The sequence below is a fragment of the Grampus griseus genome (genome assembly GCF_964374135.1).
Source record: "Grampus griseus genome assembly, chromosome: 12".
Classification (NCBI taxonomy): domain Eukaryota; kingdom Metazoa; phylum Chordata; class Mammalia; order Artiodactyla; family Delphinidae; genus Grampus; species Grampus griseus.
This window is the reverse complement of record NC_139006.1, coordinates 8,599,240-8,614,171: the sequence shown is the minus strand read 5'-3', so window position 1 is coordinate 8,614,171 and position 14,932 is coordinate 8,599,240. Positions and strand designations below refer to the sequence as shown.

At 41.4% G+C, this 14,932-nt stretch overlaps 1 protein-coding gene across 5 annotated transcripts in view; it reads right to left on the bottom strand.

Annotated features, from left to right (window-relative positions):
- The window catches only part of TCTN1 (tectonic family member 1), a 29,050-nt gene that overhangs the window by 8,131 nt on the left and 5,987 nt on the right, over positions 1 to 14,932 (bottom strand). For 3 of the 5 annotated variants that reach the window (XM_082668077.1, XM_082668075.1, XM_082668076.1), the window contains exons 3-8: positions 11,761 to 11,891; positions 10,025 to 10,176; positions 8,422 to 8,509; positions 6,188 to 6,297; positions 4,731 to 4,751; positions 63 to 206 (exon numbers count right to left, since the gene is read on the bottom strand). In XM_082668077.1, the coding sequence (XP_082524203.1) occupies positions 63 to 206; positions 4,731 to 4,751; positions 6,188 to 6,297; positions 8,422 to 8,509; positions 10,025 to 10,176; positions 11,761 to 11,891 (646 nt within the window). The remainder of the gene's footprint in view (positions 1 to 62; positions 207 to 4,730; positions 4,752 to 6,187; positions 6,298 to 8,421; positions 8,510 to 10,024; positions 10,177 to 11,760; positions 11,892 to 14,932) is intronic. The other 2 variants (XM_082668079.1, XM_082668078.1) reach the window with 2 other exon arrangements.

The following is a 14,932-nucleotide window of genomic DNA, read 5'->3' as shown; positions in this document are numbered from 1 at the left end:
CACCACGCAGCTTGAGTCGCCCACAAACAGAGCAAACTTTCAAAGCCAAATTGGGCGCCTACCTCAAGGATGATGTTAGTGCAGATTGTATCATGCCCAGCCTCGACAAGAACCAGCGGCCTCAATACATCAGTGTCAGTGTCTTCCAGTCGGGTTAGTGTTTTATTTAGAGATTGAATGATGATGGACTGAACAGTGATAGGGACCTGCAAAGTAAAGTCCTGGATTATTAAAGACACACCACAACAGAGGTGAATGGGTTAAAATAACGAAAAACTTGAAACACACCTCCACAGATACACTGCCAAGAAGGGAAAAGCGTGCTATAGAACAATATGCATACTAGAATTCCACACTTGCAAAAACACAGATATTTATATGTAAACACATGAATACATTCACAAAGAAAATATCTGAGAAGGATATACTCAAAATGTTAAGTGATTGCCTCTGGAAACATATTCACACAAAAACCTGTACACAAATGTTCACAGCAGCATTCTTAATAGCCCAAAACTGAAAATAACCCAGTTGTCATTCATCAACTGATGAATGGATAAATAAAATGTGGTCTATCCATACAAAAGAATATCATAAATAAAAAGAATCATCTATAAAAAGGAAAGAAGCACTAACACATGCTACAACATAGATGAATCCTGAAAACACTGTGCCAAATGAAAGAAGCCAGACACAAAGGACCACGTACTACATGATCCCATCTATAGGAAATGTCCAGAATAGGCAAATCCATAGAGACAGAAAGTAGATTAGCGGTTGCCAGGGGCTGGGGGAGAAGGTTGGGGTAGAATGAAGGGTGACTGCTAATGAGCACAGGGTTTCTTTTTGGGGTGGTGAGAATGTTCTGGAATTAGATGTTGGTGATGATTGCATAACCTTGTGAATATACCAAAAACCACTGAATTGTACACTTTAAAATGGTAAGTTTTATAGTACGTGAATTATATCCCAAACACACACACATACACACACACACACATACACACAAACTCCCATCACACCATCAAATGCACACATACACTCTCACCTCCAAACCACAGCTCCTACTGATAAACACACTCACTGTATACACGCACGTGCACATTCTTCACACAATCCCAGGGTCCATCCTCCTAAAGCCCCACAACCTCTCTGAATATATGCTTGACCCAGTTTACACACAACTTCTACACACACCCTTACACACGCACACAATGGGTGGTAGGATCATGGGTAAGAAAAACAGAGACAAACAAATTTTTAAAGCAAAATCAGGAAGCCCTGGTTAGACCAATGCTATTAAAGGACATTTTTCACTTATGGCCATTGCCAGCAGAGTGACAAAGCACCAAGCAATCCTTTAAATGGCTCAAACCTCTAGATATTTTGGCCTCTTTGTACCATGAGACAAGTCTGATGTTTGCTCTAAATGCCTGCTCTTAGAAACCACTGTTTAGGAAGGAATCTAATTTATATCTAGTTGTTCATATTGCTCTGAACTTTGCCCTCAACCATGTACTACGTTGTTTATAATTCAAAATTATTAAGTATTTAAGCTGTAATTTTATAGATAAACAAGGAGTTCTTATATACTGCTCCCATGACCATGAAGACCGGCAACTATCCTTGTAAGTCAAACCTCTAATATAAGAACGTGACGTGGTTCAGAAGCAAAGACTAGATGTCATGTGATGGAGTCGCAGGAGGGCAACACCAGTCACCACAACATCCTCTGCATAACAAGTCGCACCACTGGGTTTAAGAGTTACGCAGGGGGCTTCCCTGGTGGCGCAGTGGTTGAGAGTCCGCCTGCCGATGCAGGGGACATGGGTTCGTGCCCCGGTCCGGGAAGATTCCCACATGCCATGGAGCGGCTGGGCCTGTGAGCCATGGCCGCTGAGCCTGCGCGTCCGGAGCCTGTGCTCCGCAACGGGAGAGGCCACAACAGTGAGAGGCCCTCATACCGTAAAAAAAAAAAAAAAAAAAAAGAGTTATGCAGGGAGTCCCATGCTACCGGTTAATTAGCTCTTAAGCAAGTCATCAAAAGATAACCCTGGATTCCTTTATCTGAACATGCCCTGATTCAGCAATGATACTGTGTTCTAAGAAAGTGCACACCGTTCCATATCCTCTGATGGAGCCATTCCCATGGTGTGTGGGTGTGGCTGGCAGAAACGGAAGGGTTCAGTTGGCTTTGTAAAGACTGATGGATGAGTGTAAGTGGCAAGAGCTGCACTAGTATATCACCATCCACTGGACCAGACACAAGAATGAAAATGGTACGGCTCTTCTGGTTTCCTGAATGTCCTATTCAATCATATCCCATTCCCAAACTACCCACTGGCAAAGAAGTAAAGCATACTTAACAATGAAACTACAGGGCCATGACAATCTTTCACTGATGGTTCAATAGATATTGACAATAATTCCAAGCAATCACAATGGGCTTCCATTAATGGGGAGACTGGATCCGATTTTTATATTCCTCATCCTCTAACAGACCTTGGAAGCTGCATTTTAAAAGAATTTAAACACATCCCTGATATTAGTTGATATCCTTCGGAGCACAAGCTTTGGTGTCACACAGATCTGAGTTGGAAGTCGCAGTCTGCCACTTCCTGACTGTGTGGCCATAGGACGCAAAGAGAGAACGTGTGTGAAACTTCCAAACTCAGGGCTTGGCACACAGTAGAGCTAGTCCAATGTCACGGTTAAGAATAAGGTCTCTGGAGCCAGACAGCTTGGTTTCTTGTCCCAGCTCTGCCTCTTCCCCGCTGTGTAGCCTTGGGCAAGCTAAGTCATCTCTTTGTGACTCACATGCCAGAGTGCCAACAACAGGACCTACCTTCTAGAACCACTGGGACAACTAAAGGACTGCAGACACACATACACTTGGAACAGTGCCTGGCACATAGTACGTGCCTTTGAGTAACGTCCTATTATCCCTCACAATAGGTCTTCCCTTCTTGATTGAATCAATCCTTAGTCATTCATTCAATTAACACATAACCCACTGAGTGCCCAGTACCTACTAGGCACCATCTTAGTACCAACACTATATGGCGTACAGGGCAGTTGTCCCCACAGACAGTTCAAGCTTTGAATGCTATAATAAAGGCACTTTTTAGTGGCTGGAAGTATTTGAGAGCTAGTCTATTATATGACTTTCAAACTGGGTCCCTGGGAGCTGTAGGGTTCCTCACAGGGACCAAGAAAGGAGAAAGATGGGGAGGTCAGGCAGGTAAAGGGCTTCGGACCCCACCCCTGCTCCAACTAGGCGCTTTGTTTTTTGGGTTTTTAAAAAAATTAATCAATTTATTTTTTATTTATTTGTTTTTGGCTGCACTGGGTCTTTGTTGCTGTGCGTGGGCTTTCTCTAGTTGCGGCGAGCGGGGGCTACTCTTCGTTGCGGTGCACGGGCTTCTCACTGCAGTGGCTTCTCTTGTTGTGGAGCACGGGCTCTAGGCACGTGGGCTTCCGTAGTTGCAGCATGCAGGCTCAGTAGTTGTGGCTCACGGGCTCTAGAGTGCAGGCTCAATAGTTGTGGTGCACAGGCTTAGTTGCTCCACGGCATGTGAGATCTCCCCGGACCAGGGCTCGAACCCGTGTCCCCTGCATTGGCAGGCGGATTCTTAACCACTGCACCACCAGGGAAGCCCCAACTAGGGGCTTTGGATTCAATCCATGTTACACACTAGGGAAGGCTCTCCCTTCTTTCACTTGAAGAAGCACTATAACTGAAATAAGTTTGAAAGCACCTTCACAGATGAGGAAATCCAGGCCCACACACAGTATTGTGAAGTCCAAAGTCACACAACCATTCCTTTCCAAATGCCTACCTCAAACATGTTTGTGTCCAGAGACGTAATGAAATCAATCACAGTGGGTACTGCTGTCTGCAGTGCTTCCTGCGTGCTAGTTGCTGCACCAAGCACCAAGTCTTACATTATGTGCATTCTCCCTCGAGCCTTACATCAAGCCTCTGGAGCAGAGACCTACCATCCACTTGCAACTGGGGAGACTGAGGCATATGTCACACAAGAAAACAACAGCAAAGCTGACTTTTGAACCAAGGGCAACCAATTCCACAGGCTCTGGGAGACTACGACAAGGCCACTGCCTTGGCCTCCTTGGGGACTGTATTCACAGGCAGGCACAGGGTGCAGCCCCAAGAGTAAGAGGTAGATCCACCATACTTCTCCCTGACATATCTGCAAAGAGACCGTGGCCTCCTGACCACAGTTCTATAGGGCCCCTGAGCTGGGGCCATAAGGCTTTGAATAGAACCTACCTGCAACTCAACACTGGAAGCTACACTGAGAGTGCACACCTCCTACACAGGTGTGTACATTCACTGGGCAAAAGGTTTCTTTCTATCTTCTACACTGGACAGGCAGAATCCTGGGAGCTAGCCAGCTCTCTTGACAAGAGGCCAAGAAGATATCAAGGGATGCCCTGAAATCACAGAAGCCAATCACACCCATTGTCAGTCAAGACAGCTACGTCATTTAAACATGAACAAGTGTGCACTACAAAAACTAAGGAATTTGAAAATCTGACCCTTTTGTGATAGCAAAAGGATGGTCTACTAAGGAGTTTCCCTATTTCATTTCTGCTTGCTTTTTGGCAAATGTTTTTGTTATTGGCAGTAAGGTACCCTTCTGACCATAAGTGTATTCATTTCAAACGCTCCGAAGTAAGACAATAATTCCATTAAGAAGTACTCTTACCTTTGTTCCTGAACCAGGCACCTAGATAAAAAGAACAACAAATTTTGTTAAGTACAACAAAAAGAAGCATTTTTATTGCTTTTTCAGACCGTGGGTTAAAGGGCACATTCATCTTATTAAAGACTTCTCAAAGAGGAAAACAGAATTTCCTTAATCAAGACTTGCCACCTATATATTTTTTGTATCTGTGTCATAATAACTTTACATTTCCCTTCTATATTCATTTCCTTCTGAATGGAAGCTCAGGAGACCAGCCCAGCAGAGCTAGTCTCAGGAAGCCTCCACACTTCAGTGTAATTGTGCAGTATTTTCCATATGGTCATCAGTGACATAACACTGTAGGGAAGACATGGCTCCCATCCTCCTGGTCACTTGCGCTGCGCCTGTCCTCATCGGAAGGACACCACTGCCTGCCCAGGCAATGTCCAGTCTCCTAAGTGGCCTTCCTGCCTGTAGCCCGAGCCCTCTCGGGGCCAGGCTCCTGCCTCCCCAGCACCGCTGGAACTCTTTTCCTAAAGGGCTCCACCTCCCTTCATTCCTGTCCCCACGCTGCCAACCCCACTTCTCTAACCCCAAGATGCCCTATTAGGCTAATGGGAGCTTTGGGGAGGGGGATGAGTGGACGTGGGGCGGGGGAGCTAAACTGAAAAAGAACTGTGCCTGCACGCCTGAGGGAATGCTTCCAGGACAACTGTGAGAAGTCACACGAATTGGAAGAATTCACAGGCATAGATGGCTGACTTTGAGGAGAGAGGGAGAGGGAAAGGGCAGGGAGAGGAAAGATTCAACCTGATTCTGAAAACTGAAGCCCAGATGAATACAGGTGCCATGGACGCCCCCGTCACCACACTCCGGAAATCAGAAGGGGAAGGGGGCTTTCAAAATAATCATATAGTTTTAAATCACTGAAAAATGTCTTCTCCCCTTGCAGCCCTTCACATCACCCACCAAGCAGGCCAGTGGCCTCTCATCTATTCAGTTCAGGCTTCAGTCACCGTAACCAGGAAGAAGGGGCCTCTTCACACAGGGGCCTCTTCTTCTCCAGCAAACATATTTCCTGTCCTTTCCTGGGTGTTTATTTCATCTGCCAACCAGAAAGATAACTTTGTGGTGCTAACATGATCATTCCCGTGACAGACATTAAGATGTTTTTATAATTCTAAAGGTTTTGGTTATTAATAAAGGTCATTTTAATTCAGGAGACAGACTATTGGTTACCATCAAAATGAATGAAATCAAAAAAAAAAGGAAGCAAAATATGAGCTAACTATATAAAAATAAAAATTATTTTAAGTGATTATTTCAATATCTTTGGTATCAGTATACCAAAGAACTGGAGAAGAAAAATTCTGAGTGTCAATCATGTATTGAAATGATGCTCTACTTATATTTTAAAAGGGTACAAAGAACGGAAAATAAACCCAATGAATCAAGTTTCACTTCAAAATAATTCTTACCCTCAAAATTTTAGGGCTGCTGTAATAAGCCAGGCTCAGGGTTTCAATTTCTGTACACTGTTCCAAATTTATCCTTCTGGTGCACTTAACAGCTTGGTTAACCAGAAATGCTGGAAATCGTAGCATTCCCAAGGGAAAGGGAAAAAAATTTTTAAAACAAGAAAAATTTTAACTGTCCAACAGTAACTAAAAAATTGTAATCTAAGTAAAACTGCAAAGTTACGACACAGACATAATATGCTTAATATAGGGTTTAAAAAAATATTTTTCAAATACATAATACATTCACATGATTCAAAATTCAAAAGGCACAAAAAGATATTGAGAGAAGTCTCCCCCCAACCCTTGTCCCCCAGCAACCACCAGTTCCCTTCCCCAGAGACAGTCAGCATGAAGTTTCTTGTGTATCTTTCTGGAAATATCCTACGCAAATAAACGCATGTGTATATATATGTATGTATATATATGTATATGTATGTGTGTGTGCGTGTATAAATTTTTTTTTTTTTAGTAGTTCTTTCCCCTTTTGGAAACAAACTCACAATATATATTCTGCCCTTTGTTTTTTTCACTGAACAATGTATCTTGGAGTTCAGTCTATCTCAGTACATAAAGAGCTTCCTCCTACTCTTTTTAGGGAGAATTAGTATTCTATTATAGACATGCCATAATTTATTCAACCAGTTCCCCACTAATGGAAGCTGTCTCCAGCTTTGCTATAATAATGCTGCAATCTATTGTTTTGCATGTGGGCCAGAGTTTCTGTAGGACCAACTCCTATAAGTAGAAAAGCTAGGTCAAAGGGCATATTCATGTGCAATATTGATACATAATACCAAAGTGCTCTTCACAGAGGCCTTACCAATTTTTAGTCCCACCAGCAATATAGACAAGTGCCTACTTATCCACAGACTTAAATTTCTTTACGCTTTGCCAATCTATTAGGTGGAAACAGTATCTCAGTTTCGTTGTTTTTTTTTTTTTCTCATTAATTTTTTTGGCTGCATTGGGTCTTCGTTGCTGCCTGCAGGCTTTCTCTAGTTGCGGCGAGCAAGGGCTACTCTTCGTGAGGTGCACAGGTTTCTCATTGTGGTGGCTTCTCTTGTTGCAGAGCACAGGCTCTAGGCACGCGGGCCTCAGTAGTTTTGGCACACGGGCTCAGTAGTTGTGGCTCATGGGCTCTAGAGCGCAGGCTCAGCAGTTGTGGTGCACGGGCTTAGTTGTTCCACAGCATGTGGGATCTTCCCGGACCAGGGCTCACACCCATGTTCCCTGCATTGGCAGGCAGATTCTTAAATACTGCGCCACCAGGGAAGTCCCTCAGTTTCGTTTTAATTTACACTGTTCCTTTGTGTGAGCAAGGTTAAGCATCTATTCAATAGAACACATTTTCCTTCGTGTAGCAAGTGTTGCTTCATTAGGTCACATACTGTCATCCACGGCTTAGCAGGTTTCTGCATAGTGTGAGGCTGGCTAAGGACTGGAGAGCCAGGCCTATTGCCTTCCACTGCCAAGAGGGTTACTCCATGGAGTCTATGATGCTCCTGAAGAAGAAGCAGGACCCATGGGAGGCAGCTGCATGGGTTGTATCCCTGCTCCACCACCGCCTGAGTAAGAAACTGAATGTTTCTCAGTTTCCTCATCTAAAGAATGAAAACAACCCTCCCTTAGAGGATCATTGTAAGGATCACATGGAAAAACACATGCAAGCACTTTACACAATACCCAGCATACAGTTAATCAGTGTTAACTACTGACAAACTTTAGCTCCAGCGAGGAAAGAACTTTCCAACAGGGACCTCCTTGGTGGTCCTGTGGTTAAGACTTCATGCTCCCAATGCAGGGGGGCCCGGGTTCGATCCCCCGTCAGGGAACTAGATCCCACATGCTGCAACTAAAAGATCCTGCATGCTGCAACTAAGACCTGCTGCAGCCAAATAAATAAATATTTTTTTAAAAAAAGAACTTTCCAACAACTGAAAGAGTTAAACAACTTAATGGGCTGGTTACAAGTAGTGAGCTCCCCATCATTGCAAGTGCTCAAACAGTGACTGCATGTTGTAGAAAAGATTCTGGCACTGGGTGGGAAACTGAACTATTCAACCTTTGAGGCCTCTTTCAACTCTAAGACTCTCTGTTTCTAGTTACGAAGTCTGTTTAATTATGACTACTATAAATATAAACTAAGAACAAACTCTGTTTGCAGAGAGGAAGAAAAGTGCCCACTCTCTTACCTGCAGGGTTATTATCGGTGCACAGAGATGATGTAAGGGGAGAAGGAAATCTCAGAAATGAATGTGAAGTCTGCAAATGAACCCCATACTGCAAACAGAACAACAAACAGCTGTCAAGGTGCAACTAAGGTGTTCCTTCAACACTTACTGCACACCTACTATGTGACAGGCAGCACTGCAGGCATCGGGAACACAGGGGTGATTAAAAAACAGATGTGGTCCTTGTCCGCAGGGAGCTTACCTCTAACTAGCTGCCCCACTCTTTTCCTTTTAAGGATGTGTGTTTCTGTGTACGCATGTTACTGCATTTGCAGGCTTTTTTATTCTAGGCAATTTTATTTCTATTCCACTGGAAGGGTATGTAGGAAGCTGACACAGGTGCCAGCAAGGGGGAAACAAGCCCTGTCCTTCACCAGAGCTGGGAGTATAAATTCCTGCAATCTTTCTGGAGAGCAATCTGGTATCGGTATTTTAAATTCCCATTCACTTTGACCAAGTTAACCCGTTTATAGGAACATATCCTAAGGTTTAATCAGACAAAAATATATGTATTTAGGGACTTCCCTTGTGGTGCAATGGTTAAGAATCCACCTGCCAATGCAGGGGACACGGGTTTGATCCATGGTCCAGGAAGATCCCACATGCCACGGAGCAACTAAGCCCGTGTGCTATAACTGCTGAACCTGCACTCTAGAGCCCAAGAGCCACAACTACTGAGCCCATGTGTCCCATCTACTGAAGCCCGCACACTCCAGGGCCGTGAGCCCCAACTACTGAGCTTGCGGGCCACAACTACTGAAGCCCATGTGCCTAGAGCCCATGCTCTGCAACAAGAAAAGCTACCGCAATGAGAAGCCTGCATGCCGCGATGAAGAGTAGCCCCCGCTCGCCACAACTAGAGAAAGCCCATGCACAGCAACGGACCCAACACAGCCAAAAATATATATATATATATATATAAACCTATATAAACCTATAGGAATGTTTATTGTGGATTATTTACAATAGCAGAAACTAGAAACGAATGTCTGGTAAATAGTGGAATGACTCAATAATAAATAACGACACATCCATGGAAGGAATACTTTGTACCAGTAAAATATAGCTCCAACACTAGTTCCTTCCTATACCTCTGTTTTCCTCATCACTTAAATGGAGACAATGACACATCCTTCCCAGGGTTGTGTGCAATTATGTCTGAAAAGCTCTGCACAGTGCCTGGCACATGGGAAATTCTCAAGAAGTAGTAACTTTTATAGTGACACAGGAAGATGCATAAAATTTGCATCTTTGCAAATTTTTTTTTTTTTTTTGCAAAGAAAAAAGCACTTTGCTGCATCTTTTGAGGTGGAAAAGAAAAAATTCTGCAGAGACAAATGCAAGCTTACCACAGAATAAATGCCTCACAACCCTATGTTAGAATTCAACTACTCAAGTTTAATTTTCATGATCTTTGATCTATAAGCACACACATTAAGTTTTTTAGTTTATAATATGAATTCTGTGTCTCAGGAAAGCCCGTTTACTGGGAACAAACTGAAAAGTTAACTTACAAAGACAAGATATTTGTGACGGGATGAGTGGACTTAAGTTCCTGGCTCACCTCATATTTTGCAGTATTTGGAGCATCCGGTTTGGTTGTCAAGGAAACATCTGATTCTGCATTCGTTGAAAAACCATCTGATGTTTTCATCAATTTATCAAAATTGCTTTCATCAGGCACTTCCGGATTAATAAAGGATAATGCAGGTTTATCTGTTTTTAGAAAAAACATTTTAGATCAGTATAAAACATAACATGTATAGTATATATAACATATGTAGTATTTTGGAAACAACTTTCAGTAGCATTAAGGTTGATGTGAAGACACTAAAGTGTCTCTTTTTATATTCACTTTCCCCAAGATTTCTTGAATCTTATTAAATAAATAGGGTTTTCTCTATTGTGGAAGCAATGGTTTCTAAAGCCTACAGGTAAAGAGCACAAGAGAAACCAATAATAATCAATCTCTTTCTCTGGCCCATGGACTGAGGCATCTGCTGCATAAACCTCTAAGGGACAACTCTCTCCAGATGGCTATGGGAATGAAAGACCCTGTTTCTACCCTCACACAGCCACCTCCAAAGCCCAGGAGGATAATGTGCCCTGTACATAAGAGGTGGGAAGAGGAGGGAACAGGCTGGTCTGTTCACTGGGCCTGTTATGTCAGAGAACATGACAATGACTGACCAGTCATTACCTCAGATTACAAATCACAGAGCAATCGCCTAAATGTTCAGGTGCAAAGGAACAAAATATAAAGACACTCTGAAAAGACGATAAAGTTAGATAAAACCATAAATGTGTCTCTGATCTTTGATATCTTGATAACATTTTACACTCACATGTACTTTGGAACTAGACACCTAACTGAGCTAAATGCTCAGATAAAAATAAAGATCCTGGGGGGGACCTTGAAGATGGCGGAAGAGTAAGACGCGGAGATCACCTTCCTCCCCACAGATACACCAGAAATACATCTACACGTGGAACAACTCCTACAGAACACCTACTGAACGCTGGCAGAAGACCTCAGACCTCCCAAAAGCAGAAACTAACACACCACTGTAGAGCAATTATACTCCAATAAAGATGTTAAAAAAATAAAAAAATAAAATAAAATAAATAAATAAAGATCCTGGGGCTTCCCTGGTGGCGCAGTGGTCGAGAGTCCGCCTGCCGATGCAGGGGACACAGGTTTGTGCCCCAGTCCGGGAAGATCCCACATGCCGTGGAGCGGCTAGGCCTGTGAGCCACGGCCGCTGAGCCTGCGTGTCCGGAGCCTGTGCTCCGCAACGGGAGAGGCCACAACAGTGAGAGGCCTGCATACCGCAAAAAAAAAATAAAGAAATAAAAAAATAAAGATCCTGTTTTCATGCAAATATTCTTAGTAAAACTAAAAGAGAAAAAGGGAACCTGAAACCAAAGCTGAACCTGATTCTCAACTATTAAATCAGGAGGAAATAAAGTAAAACACACACACACACATACATACACACACACACACACCCCCCCCTAAATAAATCTAGATTCCTATGCATGTTTACATATTATAAACACCTTTGAAATAAAGTATGAGATTTCAAAAGATAACTACACAAGCACAATTAAAGAAAACGTGCATGGCCACAGGTTTATAAAGTTACTTGCAGTTGTCTGTGGAATGGCCTCAAGATAAACTCTAGCCAAACCACAGAATAACTGCTTTAAATCTAACAATGGGACATTTTTCCATAAAAGAATTTTTAAAAGAAAAAAATTTTCAGAGTTTCACAAAGTATATCACCATCAAATACTTACAGTTTGTAATGTGAATGCAGAAAATAGATGGATTGATTTGGTTAACAAGTTTAAATACTCTCTGAGGTGGGTCTGCTGTAAAATTCAATGAATAGATGGCTGCTTTTTGACTACAAAACTGACTATCACCCCTGAAAATTAAAAAAATAATAAGACAAAGTTTTAAGGCAAATGCACACAATCTTAGCAAGATTATTTTAAAACTGTCAGATGCTTGCACTATACTATGTTAACAACTACATGGAGGATATTTATGAAAGTGCGATGTTAGAATTGAATCCACTTTTATTTAGTTTATTCAGTGTTAAATTGTTTGGCATTTTAAACTTCTTCCTCTAACAGTGAAAATATGAAGACAACTAGAATCACCTTTAAGAAAATCTTGTCAAGTATGGAATATAGATCAGAGTATAATTTTGATGTAAATGAACCTTGCAAACTCTGACAGAATCAATTACGTAAAATTTTGCAGAACTTCAGATTGTTTATAAGTACTCAGAATGGATCCAAAATTCCTAATCTTTAGAATAAAGCTGTCTTCACAAAGGATTGTGAGAATGAGAAAATGTAACGTCATCTGGAAGTTTCGGGGCTTAGAAGTTACAGTATAGATAAGTCTTCAACCAATCCCAGACTTAACAAACCCTAATCTATTTGATACTGATAGATATGGCATAGAGATATAACAAAAATGAGATATTACATACTGCTTTAAGGCTTTTTTTCACTTAATATATAGTGCCCAATATTTCCCATATCAAATATGTTTTTGTATTATTATACTAAATAGCTTCATTTATACCAATTTATTAAGATACTCCCAATTTTTTTAACCAATCCTCTACTGTTGATCTAGGCTGTTTCTAATTTTCCCCGATTATATATAATGCTGTAATGACATCCTTGTACATACATTTTTATTAATATCGCCATTTATTTCCTTAGGCCATATCTCCTGAAGTGGAATTGCTGGGTCAAAAGGTAGGTACGCGTAATTTAAGGCTTCTGGGACATACTGCCAAATCGCCTTCCAGAAAGGCAAGATGCATCCTTACCAACACTGTAATAATAAGAGCGCGTATTTCCTGTACTCTTGCCAAGATTGGATATTATCATTCAGTTTTTACCCTTTGCCAATTTCATGGGCAAAAGCCTGTTATCTCATTGTTTAAATTTGAATTTTCTCTTTTACTAGTGAGGTTAAATATTTTTCCATATAGTTTCTGCTTACTGGTATTTATTCTTCAGTAAGTTGACCATTTTTTATTAGAACGTTTGTCTTCTCATTGACTTATAATAACCCATATATATATATATATATATATATTTTTTTTTTTTTGGCTGCGTTGGGTCTTCGTTGCTGCATGTGGGCTTTCTCTACTTGTGGCGAGCAGGGGCTACCCTTCGTTGCGGTGCACGGGCTTCTCATTGCAGTGGCTTCTCTTGTTGCCGAGCATGGGCTCTAGGTGCGTGGGCTTCAGTAGTTGCAGCACGCGGGCTCAGTAGTTGTGGCTCGCGGGCTCTAGAGTGCAGGCTCAGTAGTTGTGGCGCAAGGGCTTAGCTGTTCCGTGGCATGTGGGATCTTCCTGGACCAGGGATTGAACCTGTGTCCCCTGCATTGGCAGGCGGATTCTTATCCACTGTGCCACCAGGGAAGTACCTGATTTTTTTTAAAAATAATGAAGTTGTCAATCTTTTCTTTTATAGTTTGCCTTTGGGTTTATGCTTAAAAGACATTCCCTAACCCAAGATTAATAAATGTTCACCTATATTTTTCATTTGCTCATTAATTTTTTTTAACGTTTCTATCTCTTGGTAATTTACTTCGATGTAATGCTATGAAGCAGGAACCTAACGTTTTTTGTTTTTAAATAATCATCCTACATCATTTAGGATGTAAATCCTACATCATGATCCAACCTTTACTCCACAGAGATGAAATACCATATTTATATTAAATACATAAGTAGAAAAAAACATAATACTTTTTTAAAAAGTGGGCTGGTGTAAAATCAGTACACACAACTGATTTTTGGCCTTTCTATTCTCTTCCAATGACCTACTAATCTGTCTTGAATTAATACACATTATTTTCATTATTATAGTGTTACAACTGTTTTAAACCTAGAAGTTTGCTCTTCTTATTCAATAACGTCTTGGCTGTTCTGTTTATTCTTCCAGATGAATTTTAGAATCATTTTGACACATTATCCCTCTCCCATCTGACTAGAATTACATTATAATAAATTGAAATGTATAAGTAATGATTCTTCCCATCCCACTACACAGACCGTATCTCTCCAGTTATTCAAATGTTTTATGTCTCACTATATTTTGAAGTTTTTCTTCACAAAAATTCTGAATAGTTAAGTTTAATTCTAACTATGTTAAATTTCTATTGGTGTTATGAATAGAATCCATTTCCATTATATTTTTTGAATGTTTATTGATGGGGTATTGATTTATTTTGTAACTGGCCTCTTTTCCAAATGCTCTGTATAGTTCTAATGGTATATCAGTTGTTATTGTAGGCATAAAGAATATTTTTGAAAAACTGTGAGTAGTATTAATAAGAAAAGATCCAGCACTGAAAAATCTACGAGTCCTACTGGGCCTTAAAGGATGAGTAGGAATCAGACAGAAAGGGAATGGGACACTAATCCAAGTACAAGAATGACATTGGCCAAGGATGGGTAATGTACTGATGGTATTTGGAAAACAGAGTACCAAAGGTGGGCTGGATGGTGGATACCAAATGGGGTTAGTAGGAAATAAGATCTGAAAGAGGCTGGGATGGATATGAATCCAGGTTATGGATTCTGTAGGTAATGAGAGTTTTTGAAGGTTCTTTAGCAAGTGAGTGATAAGTCGAGGCGTGAGCTTATGAAGAGGAAGAAAGTAGGAATGGATAAATATGAGGGCAATCGTAAAAGACAACTCAGCAGAATGGGACTCTTCACCCCTCCCCTTCGAGTCAGGCAGCTCTCCAATCCTGTGCAGTGAATCAGTATCACATCCGTACATTTCTCTTTAGTCCCACTATCACAACCTTCAGGGGTAAAAGAGAGGGCACCTATTAATCCTCATCTGTAATAGCTTCCTACTTGGTTCCCTGTTACCAGGCCTGGGCCCTGTGATCTACTGTCCATGCTGCTGCTAAATTTATTAAGTT